The sequence below is a fragment of the Aythya marila genome, assembly GCF_965140915.1.
Source record: "Aythya marila genome assembly, chromosome: 12".
NCBI classification, from domain to species: domain Eukaryota; kingdom Metazoa; phylum Chordata; class Aves; order Anseriformes; family Anatidae; genus Aythya; species Aythya marila.
Genome location: NC_139053.1, coordinates 10,260,611 through 10,276,386, shown reverse-complemented (window position 1 = coordinate 10,276,386; position 15,776 = coordinate 10,260,611). Strand labels below are relative to the sequence as shown.

The following is a 15,776-nucleotide window of genomic DNA, read 5'->3' as shown; positions in this document are numbered from 1 at the left end:
GAAATTGAGCCCAAGGGGAAGGCTGTATTCAAGCAGCAATATGTGGTTGTCGTGGTGTGTCTAAGCCAAACGTGCTTGCAGATGGCTGGACCCAATTCCAGTTGCCATTGCGGTGTGTTCGTGGTGGAGGATGATGCTCTCGTGATCCCGTCTTGCCCTGCCTCTCGCTTCCCCCTCTTCATCTCTGAGCAGCATCCCTCTGCTGCCGTGCTGGGAGCTGGTGGCTGATCTGTGAGCAGTTACCGAGCACCGAGTGTGCAGCGAGCTGTGGGTGCCTGGTGCCAGCTGGGGCCGGGCTGCCTCCTGCTCCCAGCCGTCGCAACCTGCCTCTTTTTCTCTCAGGTTTAGAGGAAATGCTTTTTTTTTTTTTTTTTTTTTTTTTTGTCTTTTCCCAGCGTGTGATTTCTCTGAGCGCTCTTCCGAACACGCTAGGTCTCTGCGTGGTCTCTGTGAAGCATGGCACTGGCAATAAAGCCGCTTCCCTCTGCCTGCCACCGCAGGGGTGGAGGAGCAAGCCTTGCTTCTGCCTGCCAGGACGAAGCCTGCTGCTTCCCACCAGGTGAGCGCCGTGCATACACGCTGCCACTGCTGGGAGCGCAGCACTCGTGCTGTCCTCGTGCTCGTCGTGGCGGGTGACTTCCTTCCAGGAGGCGAGGTTTTGCCCAGCCCGGTCGCTTTGGGGATGAGGTGCTGGGCGATGACGCCTTTAGACTTCATCCAGAGCAGGCTGGAGAGCAAACCTCGCTGCCCTTTGCTCCCGAGTGCTGGGACGGACTCTGCTCAAGGGTCAGGGCAGGGCGGGTGGCGTTGCAGGCTGCCTGCTGGCCGGGGGCATGTTTTCCTTCACACGCCCAGCTTAGCAAAAACTCTGCTTTCTGTGGGTACAGGACCTCTGCGAGGACGTGGGTTTTGTCCTGCAGTCCTGCAGCAGTGGTGATGGAGGTGTCCAGGAGAAGCAGGCTGCTGCTGGCGTGTCTCAGCTCCCAGCTGGGCTTCTCAGTCACTTTTTAGGTGCTTATGGCTGAAGCTGAGCCTGACTATGCTTGCAGGGATGGGAACATCGCTCCCACCTGCCCAGCTTGCTCAAAGCATCCCCTGACTGTTGCTGGCCCTCCTCACCATCCTGCATCCCAAACGGCAGCGGGGTGCTGGGCATTGCGAGCCAGCTGGTGACCAAAGGCAGGGCTGGCAGCGTCCCCTCTTCTCCAGGCTGGTCCCCAGGACTGCTGCCAGCTCGGGATGGGGCTTGCAGCCTGGGTGACCCGTGCTCTGGGATGGATTGTAGCCCCCATGCCATTCCCTGGCAGGAGAGCAGTTTCTCCCACAGCCTCCTGGGCTTGGTCCCCTGCGGGAGGCTTTTTGGCTACTGTGAGCTGCCCTCGCCCATCGCTGGGAGCAGCTCGGTGCTTCTTCCCCTCAGCAGCACGTGCCCTCGGGGCTGGAGAGGCTGGACAGGGCTCTTCAGGACAGAAAGGCAAAACCTGAGCTGCTGCTTGTCGAAGCTGCGATGCTGGTTAGTGAATTCTACCCCGTTATCCCTCCAGTTGCTCTCTGGACGCAGCCTCTCTTGCTGGGTTTAGCTCTCCCTGCGTTGTCTGCTGGGCACGTGCCTCTGGGGACTACGGCCTCGTGCTCAAGTCCATGTGCATTGTCCTGTTTCCATGCACGGAACTTCTGCAGGCAGAACTAGGCAGAACCCAGCTTTGACCCTTGAAATTAGAGAGTGCTGGCATTCGTGGCTGCAACCACGGTCACCTCTGTGGCTGCTCTGTTGCCAGCCCTGCGCCCCTCAGCGCCCTGGCGTGTGGGGTGACGTCCTCCCCTTGCTGGGCATGGTGCAGTTGGCTCAGCTGGTGAGCATCAGGAAATCTGCAGTGAGAATTAGTTCGCCAGCGCGTTAGCTTGCCCCTTAGGGTTTCCATCCCTCTGATGGCCACGGCTGTTTTTTGGTGTGCTGTGCTCTGCGTTTCAGCTGACCCAGCTGGCCCACCTTCGGGGTGCCGCGTCTTCAGGGTCTGCTGTGGCCTCAGCTTCTGGGGATGGCCCAGGGCAGGGAGCAGGAGCCGTCCTGCAGGCACAGAGGTGCTCTCTCGGCCAGCCCTGACCTCTCTGAGCAGTGGGATTTGCACCCCTGGGGACCGAGGAGCCCACGCTGCACGTGCAGTGAGGGCTGCCAAAAGCCACCGTGCACGTTCGATCATTTCAGAGCAACCCAACCACAAAAAAAAGGTGTTTGAACCCTTTCCGATTCAGCCTCTCCCTGGTAGCTCCTGGAGACAAAAAGCGGTGCCAGGACACATCTGCATTCAGAGCATGGGCTGCAAACCTGTGAGGGCCAGTGGGCTTTTCATTTGAGAGCTGACATTGGAGAGGAGCTGGACGTTTTGGGTGGCTTGTCCTGCCTGGATTTGGGGTCTGTGCATGGCATGAAGGAGGCAGGAGGAGGACTTCAGTCTGCCTGCCGTGCAGCACCTTGGGGCTAAGTCAACATCAAAACTCCAGTGATGGCTTCACCTTTCTGTGCTCTGAAGGTGAGCTGGGACAGTGCAAGTGAAGATTGACTTCAGGAAGCAAAGCAGTCCCTGGAGATTGAGGGAAGCCAAATTTTCTGTGGCTCCTGTGCCCAGTGGCCAGGCTCTGTGCTGTCCAAGAAGAGCTGAGGTTGTGTTGTGGTTTTCCCTGGCTACAATCTGCCTGGAAAGTCTGTTTGGAAAGTACTCTAGGGAGAGGGTTTTGGGGAAGAAGTGATGTAAATAGATAAACTGTGACCACATAAGCTTTGTTTCTTTAGAAAGCCTCTCCAGGGGGCTGTGAGGCAGCTCCTGGTGCGGTCAGCCCGTCACATCACACCACAGCGAGGAACTCCTGAGCAAGGGCAGGCAAAGGAGAAGGGAGAGAGGTGAGATTCACCCAGGGTCACGCTGGAATCAGCACTGAGGTGGCCCCAGGCCGCTGGCCATCGTCACAGCTTGCTCGAGACGGGATTTTTTGCAACAGCAGTGTGAGAAAACCTGCCGTCAGCACAAGCAGCAATTACCTGGCCAGGCAGCGTTCGGGATGGTTTCCATCGGGAAGGGCTTATTTGGGAGATGACACATTTATGTCATCTTGAAACCTTTTTTTTTTTCCCGCTGTGTCAGGCCCCTTGTGCTTCCCTGGTGGGCTGGGCTGAGGTTTGCATTTCCAGAGGTGCTGGTCTGGGGCTGCCTGCCTGCCTCTGTGCTGCCAGTCCGCGGGGCTGGAGGTCCGGTGCTCCCAGCAGGGGCGTCCGCAGCAGAGGTATTTGCAGAAGAGCCTTGCTGCTGACTGGAGAGGCCAGTGCTGTGGGTTTTCCCATGCTCTTCTTCCTCCCTCTGCTCTCCTGCTGCCTCTGCTGCCTGTAAGCTCAGAGGTGTCCTCGTATGAGCCCAGAATTACCTGTTTGGTTGCCAATAATCCTGTTTTCCAAAAGAGGAACGTGCTTCTGCCACTGACTGCAGTGGAGCAGCCTGCATGGGTAAACTGAGTCATGGGTGGCTTCTGTGAAGCCTCATAGAAATCAGTGATCTTCCCAAAGGAGGAGGGTGGAGGGGCTTCCAAGAGGGACCCAGAGGGACTGTCCATGAGTCTGGTACTTTTGGGGCTGTTTCAAATATATCTTGTGTGTTCTCTGTGAAGTTTGTTGATTTTTAGATTAAAGGAGAGGAAATCATTGGAGTTTGAGGGTGCTGCTAACATTACAAAAGCCCCCCAAAATGTTTTGCTTAAAATGCCGTGAAAAAGGTGGATTGGGGTACACAAACCCAAATTCTGGCTGCTCACCCCGCTGTGGCATCACCTCAAGACCTGCAGAAATGCTGTGCACGCCCGCAGCCTTTATGCTGTCCCCAGTGTAAGCCCTGCTCTCCCTTCATCCCAGTGACTAGGGGTTATTGTTCTTCTGCTTCCCTAAAACTACGCAGCTGTTTCCTGTAGTAATGCAAACTCTGACCTGGTGTGATGGTGAGAGAGGGTTTTTTTTTTCTTTTTTCTTTTCTCTTTTTTTTTTTTTTCTTGTTTTCTTCTCCTGTTCGTGCTTAAAACCACCTTACCCTGGCCATTGTGGCGTGCTTCTCTCCCAGAGGAGGGAGGAGAGGATGCGTGCATCGCCCTGGGGCTCCCCTTTCTTCTGGGTGGCTGCAGTGCTTGCTGCGCACCAAATCCCTTGCTGCAGAGCGCTGTGGACGCAGAGCAGCCTTGGGGGGACACAGTCACATAGGGAAAAAGCTCTTAAAGATTGTCAAGTGCAGAGATGTGTCCATCTCAGGAGGTCCTTGCGGCGTGAATTGCTGGGACCGTGTGATCTGGGGAACGCAACTCTCCACCCTTCCCTTCTGAGGGCTCTTCTTCAAGCACCTGCTGTGGCCAGTATCAGATGTTGCAGGAACACCCTTCCCGTGTTCCCGGGGTGCAGCGTGGAGCTGGGGAGCTGGGACGGGGCAGATGCACGCCCCCGCTGGGGCTGGACCCGCGCTGCTGGGAGCCGGGCAGCCGCAGGCTGGCGTGCCTTTCAGCAGGAAGCCACGTGGCAGCGCGATAAGCACGAACCTGGCAGCTGTGATTATATGTTAGGAGAATATTTGGCTGCGGATGCCAAGTGAGTCGGAGGACTTAATTTAGGGCAGCGAATGCAGAGAGACGAGAACAAAAAATAAAAAAAAAAAAAAAAAAGGAGGAGAGACTGGAATGTATAACGATGGAGAGCTGGCTCTGCTGCCAGCCCCGCTTCCCCCGAGTTCAAAGCATCCCATTGCCCCGGGGGAGGTACTGGATGTGTGCCATCGCCCAGCCCAGAGGTACGAGCTGCAGGGTGGCCAAGACCCGTTTCTTCCCAATGTGCTTCTGCCCAGAGACTGCTCCCGGGGCTGGACGCTGAGCGAATGGGCTGGTTGTGATGCTGGGACACGCAGATGTGTCCGTGCCCTATTACAGCATCACGGATGCTTTTGGCCTCCTGCCTCATCTCTCAGTGTTACCGCTGGCATTTCCGTGGGTACATGGTGAATTGTTTGGGGAGCTTACCTGGCTGAGAAAAAGACTCTTTCCTTTTATATGGATTGGTTGTCAGGTGAATCCATCCCCTGGCCTGGTTTGCAAGCACACAGCTGCTGTGCCTGCAGAGGAAGAGGAGCAGCCCTGCAGGGCATGGGCAGCTTGGCCAAGGGGAAAGCTCCACGTCCCTCTTGCTGACTCTTTGGCCTTGGTGAGAGGTGCTCTCAGGAGTTTCATGGGCCCAGAGCTCAGCCAAGCGCTGACCTGAGGGTGAGGTGCTTAGAGTGCAGCTGGGGACATTTAGGATGGGACCCATCTGCTGTGCCCCAGCACCACGGTGTTGGCAAAGGGCATGGGGTGCAGCCACCTGGGTGTATCCAGAGGGACCGGAGCTGGTGGGTGATGTGAGAGGTCCACCCGTCTCTTGGGCATCTCCATCCTCGGTGGAGAGCTGGCCTCTGAGGGCCAGATGGATCAGCAGCTCCTTGGTGGAAAAATCACCTTTATCAGGGTTATGGGGAAAGGGCTGGTGGCATCGCCCTGCTGCCTTTTGCCTTCTTGGTAGTTGCATGGCTGGGCACCTGTGTAATGACACCAGGATCCCACGGTCCATGGGTGGAGGGGAGGAAGAGGCCAGTGTCCCAGTCCCTGATTTTGGGCACCTGGGCTGGGAGCAGGTCCCAGTCAGCACTGGCCACCTCTCCTCTTCTCTGTGGATGCTTCGACTGTGAGCTTCCCGTGCTGCCGGCGCTCTTGGAGGCTCAGCAGGGGCTGGAGTGCAAGCAATGCTCAGCATGCTCAGAGGATGTTTTAGTGCCAGTCAGCCCTGGGAAAAAAAGCTTTTTCCACTGAGTCATTTGCTGCCTCTGTTTTGTGTGAGGCAGCGTCGAGATCTGGGGGGAAGGGGAGATGGAAAAACCCAACCCGGATCTCCCACTCCAGCAGGACCCCATCCACATCAGCACAACTGCACAGTTTGCTTTTTGGAGGGAGTAGCAGGCAGATCGCAGCATAAATAGAACAGGACTGGCTATTTTAAGACATCAATTGCATGATCTGTGTATTAAAAAATAAATAAATTTGTTTCAGCCACAACTGGCAGTGTGGGCTCGGAGAGGAGCAAGTAGGTAGTGCCTGCAGGCAGCAAGGGGCTCCAAGGTGGAGGGGCCAGGAGTACTTCTTCCACCTAATTCTGAAGCCAGTTTAAGAAGCCAGTGGGTATTTCTCCTTGGGGTTACAGCAGATTAGGGTTCCTCACGTACACTGTTTGATTTCTTGTTGCTGGGAATTGGGAACGATGGTGCTAGATGGAGCTGCTCTGGAGGGGAGCAAGTTCTGTGTGGGGCTGGGGCTTGGTGGCTGTTCTGGAGAAGGGATGGACACGTGTGTGCACAACCAGGGATGGTGCTGTCTTCTTCTGGAGAGGTTTCTGGGTTCCTCTGGAGCTGAAATGGTTGTGCCACTCCTGCCCGTTCCATGTCAGCTGGATGAGCAATGGGTTGTGATAGAGCTTGTACCACTGAGAGTTGAAGCCAGGCTGCTGTTCAGCAGAAATCTTAGCAGACAGGGCAGGAAGGCTTAGCCTGGTAAGGGAGAGCTGTTTTCCTCCTCCGTGGGACTCCACGGCAGGGCTGTGGCACACGAGGCTGGGTGCTCAGTGACATCCCTGCTCCCTCTCTGTCAGCAGCAGCGCCTGCTGATACTTGTGCACAGGGAGAATAAACAAATAATATTAATTGGGGTTTCAATGCCAAACAGCAGCAGATGGCTTATCAGGGGGAAGGAAGGTGTTGTTTGAGGTTTTGAGATAAAGCGGATGAGCCAGGAACACTCTTGACGAAGAGGGCTACGGAGAAAAAGTATTGAACCAGCTGACGGGCAGAGCTCTCTTTCCAATAGCAACCCCAGCCACAAGCATTTAGGAATATAACTTAATCTGACAATGCTACGACCTCGCTTTTTTTTTCCCTTCCCTTTTCTCCCTTCTCTTTTTTCTGTTGAAGGCATCTTATGTTTTTCACAAGTGGACTGCACATCAGAAAGCGAACCTGTCAAGTGGGAGGTATATGGGGTTGTCATATTAATAATGGTATAAAGCTCCCATTTATCTCAGTGGAGTAGCTTTGATTGCAGACTTTTGGTAAGCTCTTCTTGTAACAAATGAGTTTTTATCGAGGTCCTGTAACTCATCCTGTGCACCAGGTCATACGGTTGTCGTATTGGCCTGGCTCTTTGGTCAGCCAGCAAATGCTGCTTTGTCATTGCTGCCAGAGCCCCTGCCACTGGCCTGGTGAAAGGCTGGGAGCAGCACTGAGCCAGAACCCAGGGTCAGAGTTTCCCTTCACCTCACTGAGCTGCAAGGTCTCACCCCTCTTTACGATGATTTGGGGCAGAGCTCAAGTCTGGCCATCATGGTTTGGGACAAACCCATCCATCAGCAGGGACAGCCTGGGAGTGCAGGGCTGCTGCCATGGGACTGCTGGATCAGCTCAAGGGCAGTCCAGGTGCTCCCATGGGTCAGCTCACAGGACCCACACGTGGGAGCAAATCCTGCACTTCGAGACTTGTTACAGCTCCCCAGCCATTCCGAAAGTGCCAGCCGATGACCAATTTTCATGTTGAAAAGTATAATGGAAGTGTAATTTCTCCCCACAAAAGACAAATCACGCTGGAGAAAGAGGCTGGGAACACTTCCCGTGCTGGGATTTGAAATTATAATTTGGAGATGTCAGCAGGGGACCTGGCAGGGTGGCGTGGCTGTGACCTCCAAATACCTCAAGTCATGTTTCACACCACCCTGCACAGTCAGCTCCCTCCTGTGCTGGGAGGCCTTCCTAAGCAGCCCCCAGGGTTTGTGTACCCAAGGCGTGGGTACGTGCCTGAGGCTGGCCGTGCACCCCTGGGTGGCTCCGATAACGCGGAGGTGAGGCAGGCAGGAGGGGACACCTTCTGTGATGCGGTATGGTGAATTTGTTCCAGCACAGGCTGGTTAGACAAGTTCAGTCTCCTCTCCTCCTAGTATTTGTCCATACTTGCTGGTCCTTCCCCTGTCTCCAGCAGAGGTGAGATGTCACAAAACCAAAGCCGTCTGTAGGCAGAGGCGATGGCCGTGATAGCCGTGCTGGGCTTGCTGCCTTCTGCCAGCTCTGCTGCTGTGCCCAAGATGCTGCCTCGCTTCCTCCTGCTCTTTTGGGGGCTAAACAGAAGTTGCCACCTTTCCTTGAAAACCTATTATTTGTGGAGTAAAGCCATGACAGGATTTTGTTGTTCTGCTGAGCTCCCACTCAGGAAGCCTGGTACGGCGCCCGTGTGGGGGTGATGACCAGGCAGGGCAGCTGCTTGACTGCCAGGAAAGCCTTGTAAATGATTTTGCATCCAGCACTTTGTGTGGCTGCCTGCCTTTCTGCTTGCCCTGAGGTCTTTCTCCTTTCTCTCGTGTCCCACAGACTGCCTGGGGTTGCTGCTGCTGGAGTCCATGGCGTACACCGGGACTCCCTCGCCAGCGGGGCCTATCGGCTCCCAGTACTGCGTCTGCAAGGTCGAGCTGTCCGTCTGCGGCCAAAACCTTCTGGACAGGGATGTCACTTCCAAATCCGACCCCTTCTGTGTCCTGTTCATGGAAGTCAATGGAAAATGGGTGGAGGTAAGTCCTGAAGCTGCGTGGATTTCTGCCTCCTGTGGTTTGCCGCTGCTGCTGTCTTCAAATGACACTCGTATTTTGGGCACAAGGACAAACCTGGATTCCTAACCAGAGCAGAGACTCTGTGTTGTTCATGGTTGGATCAAGCTGAATTAACATGTCTTTCAGCATCTTTATCTTTTCCTTCCCTCTGTGCCAGAGCCTGGCATAGGAGTCCTGCGATAAGGGCTCTTGTGAGGTGCTTTTAGCAAGACATAAATTCATAAGGGTGAGCTTGCACTGAGGTCTGTGCAAGCTTTTAAGCTCCCTGAGGTTCTGCAGGTCCTGTTCCTCATCTCATTATATCTTGACCGGGACATGCCTGATTTCCAGATGCTCTTCCCTGCAGTATCAGCGTGTGTAACCCTTGAAGTTACAGTAGAGTGAGGAGTTGGATTTGTACTTTTCTACACTGAACCAGGAGCTTCATGGCAGCTTGGGGAGCTGTGCATGAGCTGCTGGGCTAGCGTGATGGGTGAGCACATGTGCAAAAGGCATTTCAGTGCTCTCAGCACGAAGCATGTAGACGTGCTACAGGAAAGGAGGCAGTACTGAAGTTGCGCCTTTGGAGGAATCTCCTCTGTGAGGCTGGTCCTCGTTCCTCTGTTGAACTGACCTTTCCTGGCAGAGGCAGAAACCTCTCAGTCGTCCCAAGGCTGTGCATAGGTGCCTGGTTTTACAAATGTTCCTTACCAGTTTGTGCTGCCAGGTGTAATGACAGGCTAAACTTAATTGCAAACCTCAAAATATCAACTCAGGCACGTGGTGGGCCTGAAGTGATCTTGCCATGTGTGAACTAGTCCCAGTCACTTCCCAGTGTGCAGTAAGTTGGGAGCTCTTCAGATCTGGATGTCTGCAATGCTAATCCCAAGGGACAGTTAGATATGTGAGGTCCTGGTTGGAACCAGGCATTTAGGGCTGAGACGAGATACGCTGTTTCTTTGATAGGTCACAGGTAAAGTTGTTCCTTGGGCTTCTCTTGGAGAGCTGTTCTTCTAGGGAACAGGAATGTACTGGGTGAAGGTCTGGCAGGCCAGTCCTGTGGTGCAGAGCACTCCAGGGCTGCTTGTTAGGAATACCTCCAAAAATCATACCAAGGTCAACAGGCCTTGCTGTGAGCATTCAGCAGGCCTCGGTACAGGCTTTCAATGGGCTGAGAGGGCAGGACGTGGGAGAGGAAGGAGAACATTGTGAGCTGGGTGCACAAGGAGGTATGGATCAGTTCTGATGCAGACAGGCAGCAACCAGATGGCAAATCTGGAGTGAATGGGAAAACTTTACAGACATTCTTCTGATGTTTCCAGCCCTCCACTTCTGCAGGATGAGGCTGCTGCTAATGGGGTTAATGGAGTGAGAGGGAATTTACCCTCTGGCTGTCTGAATTATTTTATAGCATAAATGAAATGGCCTGATCCCCAAAGTTTGCTTCCTAGCAATCCACCAGCAGAGGATGTGATATCCCCCTCCTGCTGGAAGTAGCACTGGAGTACACACCCCACTGCAAGCCACTTTGGGGACTGCACTTGTGCACGTTGATGCACTGTGGTTCATCCAGAGATGCTCAAACTGGCTTTAAAATTGGCTGGTAGTGACCAAGGTTGCTGCCAGCAGCGTTACTGCAGTGGCAAGAGGTTTCACTCAGGGAGGTCTCCCTTTTGGCTACAGAGGGATAGGTTCTGGGCCAAAATGCCTGCAGAAAAAATAAAAATAAAAATCACAGAATCACAGAATTATCTAGGTTGGAAGAGACCTCAAGATCATCGAGTCCAACCTCTGACCTAACACTAACACGCTAAAAAACATATGTGGGTTTTATTTTGTAAGTGTGATTGCAGTTAGATGGTATAAAGCTTTTTTTTCGGTGTGTCCGTGAGGAAGCAGATAAGCAGCACATTGAGATGTGATGGATGGGTGCAAGTAGTGGTGTTGGATACAGACCTGGTCAGCACAGCACAGAATGAGCAGCCAAGGGGTATTAAATCACCAAACTGCAACAAAAATGTCCCAATTCCCAGGTGGTCTCATTTTTCTGATATCTGAACTAATGAACTAGTGCCAAGGAGCTGATGAATCGAGGTGCATTGGCTAAGGTGTCCTACAGCTGATCTTGATGTCAGCAGGGAGGGTGTGGGGGCAGACCTTGCCTTTGCCATGGTCTGTAATTAATTTTGCTCATCAGGTTGGATGAGACTAATGAGCTTTCCCATCTTGATAGGTGTCATCTCTTTGACCTAGTTGTGCTTTTCAGGAATTCCTCTTTTGCTGTCAGCAATGTCTCAGTCCAGCAGTTTTGATTCCAAGGCTTCTTTTGCAATACAAATGTGTGGTTTTGCTCTTTTTTCCCCTTCCTCTGCTATTTTTAGTTTCTTCATAATTGACAAGATAGGTGCTGGAAGCCAGCCTTGAATGGTAGATTGCTCAATGCTCTGCTGCTGTTTCAGTGCAGGTCAGCATGTGGCCCAAGCTGTGGAGCTCTCCAGTGGGAACGGCTGCTCCTGGTGTCTGTGTGCAGGGGATGTGTCTGGCCCCAAGCCTCCAGCGCGCTGTGGGAATGGCCAGCACCCAAACCCTTGTGCCCCCACAGCCTCCTGTGCCTCCATGTTGTAGTAGAAGTGCACAGCAACAGGACCTGAGGGAATGGCATGGAGCTGTGACAGGGGAGGTTCAGATCCATTATCAGGAAAAGATTCTTCACTGGGAAGGTGGTTGGGCACTGGAATAGGCTCCTCATGGCAGTGGTCGTGGCACCGAGCCTGCTGTCTAAAGTGTTGTCTCGAATAGCAAAGCTGAAGTACAGGGGATGGACAGGGACAGGCCACAACGTGCTCAGCAGCATGCCCTCATCCCATAGCATGTGCTAGCAAGCACTGACACTGCAGGTGCCTCCTCTGCACTGGGGAGAGTGACATGAGTGACGTGTTGTGGCCTTGTTTAGAACAAGGGCCTCCAGGATCCTCCCAGCCATCGTCATGCCAGCACCCGTACCTGGGCAGTGGGGCTGCAGTGCCTGCAAATGCCGACAGCAGGGGTTCTGTTCTTCTGGCTGTCATTTTTGTTCCCAAATACAATTATTTTGTCTCGCTGAGCTTAAGAAGAATTAAAAAAAATATATTAATGAATCAGCCTTGGAGAGGGGGTGGTGGAGGGAGGGAGGAACAAAAAGCACAGGCCCAGAAGTGACATAACGATGGGTAATGTGTCAGCCTTCTGCCTGGTGCTGTCGGCTGGCAGGATCCAGGAAAGACCTGGCCCATGACTCAGCTGTGCCCTTGCTTTTGTGCCAGCCTGAGTCATCCCTCCTTCCCGAGCCTCGGTGTGGTGGCACTGGGCACCCCTCATCTCCTCTGTTGCTGAATCTCAGAGGGGTATGGAGGCCGTCAGCTGCCAGCCTGGGGCTCCTAGGGTATCTTTGGAGGGGAGGACAGCAGTATGGCATGGAGTCTCTGCTCCCAAATGTTCCATCCCGTGTTTCCTGCCCCTCAGGAGAGCATCTCCCAAGTGCTGGGGATGCCTGAACATCTCCAGCAAACCTCTCCTTGGAAACTGGAGGGCTCTTCAGCTGTGTTCATTTAACACGAGGGTTACAATTAGAGAAACTCTCCCAGATGTGTGCTTGTTTTGTAGAGCTGAGACTCTTGGCCGAACAGAAATCTTCAGTTAGCCCGGTTGCTAACCGAAGGCTCTTAAAAACCCTTGTGCTTTTCTGCTCCTGGGTTGCAAAGCCACTTCTGCTCTTTGCAGGGCACACAAACGTGTGAGTGTCCAGGCGAGGAGGAGGAGGTGGGAGCCCACGGCCTGGTTGCCTCCTGGTGGATGTTGTGTGAAAAGCCCTTGTGCACGATGGTCACCAGCAGGGTGGAAGGGAAAGAGCTGTACCAAACTGAAGACTGAAATATGTGCAAGAAAGCTGCTGAAGCTTGTGACTTTTTTGTGCTTCACACAGTAAGGAGGCAGTTAAACACTTGGTCAGTTGGGTGTTGACAGAAGCGTCCTCACTCTGCAAGGGTGAACTCTCAACATGCTCACTGTGTTCCTCTTCCCTTTCCCTGGCCCACCCATTCCTGGTAAAGCTGGAGATGAGACCTCAAGTTACCTCCTTCAAAGCTTCACCTGGTGCCCAGGAGCTGGTTTTATTGCGGAAGGCTGCTCTTCCCTCTCTGCTGCCTGCGTGACACAGGACTGTTGCGGCACAGCCTCAGAGGTGGTGCCACAGCCCAGCCTTGAACATGGCTCGTGATCAGCCATGTTTCTGTAGCTCTTCCTTAGCAGCTTGGGCCAGGGAGTGGGCACCCGGCATTGCTGTAATGCACGTGTCCTCAGACCCTTGATGAGGTTGCCCAGAGAAACGGATGCCTCAGCATTGGAAGTGCTCAAAGCTGAGTTGGATGGGGTTTTGAACAACCTGATGTAGTGAAAGATGTCCCTGGCCATGGCAGGGAGTTGGACTCGGGGATCTTTAAGTGTCCCTTCCAACCCAGACCAGTCTGTTATTCTCCAGTCTCCCAGCCTGGATGTCCCCTTCCACCCAGCCCAGCAGTCTTCGTCGGGCTGCCGTATCCCTGCTGGTGTGGCAGCGTGTAAGAGTATTTGAGCAGTAGTAAGTGTCTGATTGCACCGTGGAGGTGCTCTTGAAGTTCCTGCTCTTTCTATATTCTTTTCTTCTCCATTTGCACTCAGAAAAAGGCTATTTTTGTTTCAGTGTAAGGCACAGTTTTTCTTGCAGAGACCTGGGCTCTTTGTATCTTCGGGTGCTCCACAACTCTACAGCACCCCAAAACGGCACGCCACTTGCCTCCAGCCTTGCCATGGATGCATTTTGGATAATGGCAGGGTGGGAAGAAGCACAGGCAGTCTGCTGTCCCCTTCTCAGCTATCCATTATCCCAAAGGGGAAGCAGCTGCCTCGTGAGCTCACTTTTCATCCTCATTTGACTTGGTCCCTGGCTTCCCAGTAGCTCAGGAAACATGAAAGGAGCTAAAATCCATCTCTGATGGACTTAATCTCATATGCTAGCCTCAAAAGGGGATTTGTATTTGTTGTGCTTGTTTGGACAAGCTCAGCACTCTTGGATGGCCACTGCTCCTGGTCCACCAGAAGTGTCTCTCTCAGCAGATGTTTGGGTCCTGCAGCACAGGCGGTGGCAGAGAGGGAAGGATCTGTGTGAATTGCATTGCTCTGACTGGTGTACAACCCGCTTGTGTTGATTTATTTGATTTCCATCTCCCCGGAGGGTGAGGCAGGTGGCTATTTTGAGAATACAGCATTTACTTGAGTCTTTTCCTGGCAATTAAGACAGACTAAGTGACCAACTTTAAAAATACTGCGATAGTTGGTATATATAGCAAACTTACCACATTTCCACTCAGTCCCTCCAAAATCTCTCCTCTATGCTGAATGAGTTCCATTGGGACTCAGAGGTATGTGTTTTCATTTTATGCTTTTTCTGTCGTGGAGTACTTATTTCTGGCTCTGCTGCTCTGGCAGACGTCCATCCATCCTGCAGTCCACGGGTGCCAGTGCAGGAGCTGCTTTCTGTGGAGGTGTTGCCCTGGGACCTGGGTTGCGTCAGGCAGCTCAGCCTTCTCCGTTGGGTGTGTGGACTGCAGGATGAGAAGTGGTGCTGGCCAGGGCTGCAGGATGCTGCTGGTGGATGTGATGGTTTTCCTTGGAGCGAGCAGCACCGAGGGAACAGCCTGGTGAGCTGTGGTAGAGCTGAGCTGGAGGAGAGGAAGGAGCATCTCTCCTTGTCCTGGTGGGTGCTTTAAGTGGCTTGGGGGAAGGAGAAGGGCAGATTTCCATGTTCTGGCAAAATATTCAAAGTGTTGTGTGGAAGGACAGACCCAGCATGAGGAGATAAATGTGAGGTTTAGTTTGCTCTCTGCTCTGATCAGCTCCCACAACTCATGCCACAGATGTGAATTCCTTCTAAGCACAGCACTTCTTTCACAGGGAGCTGTGTATAGATGGGACGGGACCTTCTGGCTCCAGGAGACCTTCAGCAGTGACCCCATGGGAGGGCAACCAGCTCTACCCACCCCACACCATCCATAGGATGCTGCTTCCTAAGGTGTCTCCTCTACACCTGCTGCGAGAGGGATCAGGGAGGCGGCACCTGAAGCCTCCTGGCCATGCACGTGTGAGGGCTGGGGGCAGAGGAATGGATCCAAGATGAGAAGTACCCCTCGGTCCCACTTTGCATCCCACCTGAGATCCTATCTCACAGCTGAGCAGGGGCACTGCTCATCTACAGGAGGTGCAGCAACAGCTAATGCCAGCTCAGAGTCTCCCAAAGTGCTTCAAAGTGGTGTGTTTTTGATAAAATCACGCTGGAGAGTGTGTGCCTTTCTTTCTGTTCAACAGCCCCAGTAACCTTATCCTGGAATAGTGGTGTGAAATGGAAGAAAGGCCAAGGCAGCCAGCTCTGTCAGGGCCTGCCCTGTCCCAGCTTGGTCCTGCAGGATACCCTCCATGAAATCCCTGCCACCTCTCATCTTCTAAAAGCTATCTGCAGCCATCTCTCCTTACAAAGCTCTCTTGCTGGAAGGTTATCCTTGGAAACATCTGTGAGCTTCCATATGCAGCTCCATTGCTTCATCTTTTGTGCCCTCCTCTCTTCCCAGGCATTTGGGGATATTGTTTCTTTCTGTTTCTTTACCTGCCTGGGAATCAGCGCTGCGCTGGTCCAGCAGGCAGCTGGAGCTTCTCTGCAGGTCTCTGCAGGTTGGTGATGCTTTGAGTTAAACATTTTAGCATCAGCAGATCTGAGATGCTCCAGGTCATGCTCTGCTGGCTGGGCTCATGCCCTGTGGGGTGAGGGCCGTCTGGCCCTTGGCTGCTCACAGGATGTAGGAAGCCAATGGGCTGGTCGTGGCCACCTTTGTGCTGGTTCAGGAGGATTTGGGGGGCATCAGAGGAGGGCATTGCACCCATCAGCCTTCCTCCCACTTCTTCCTCTGCAGGGTGCATCCTGGTCATTTCCCTCTGGAAGGTTGTCTTGAAGAGCAGTGCCAAGTGTTTCTCATGGCAGTGGGAAAAAAATACCCAAGAAGGTGCAGGTTATCCTCCCAGCCCTCTAAACATGTCTGAG

At 53.4% G+C, this 15,776-nt stretch overlaps 1 protein-coding gene across 2 annotated transcripts in view; it reads left to right on the top strand.

Annotated features, from left to right (window-relative positions):
- The window catches only part of CPNE2 (copine 2), a 55,427-nt gene that overhangs the window by 3,696 nt on the left and 35,955 nt on the right, over positions 1–15,776 (top strand). For both annotated transcript variants that reach the window (XM_082770018.1, XM_082770019.1), the window contains one exon: positions 8,457–8,653. In XM_082770018.1, the coding sequence (XP_082626144.1) occupies positions 8,486–8,653 (168 nt within the window). In that variant the 5' untranslated portion in view covers positions 8,457–8,485. The remainder of the gene's footprint in view (positions 1–8,456; positions 8,654–15,776) is intronic.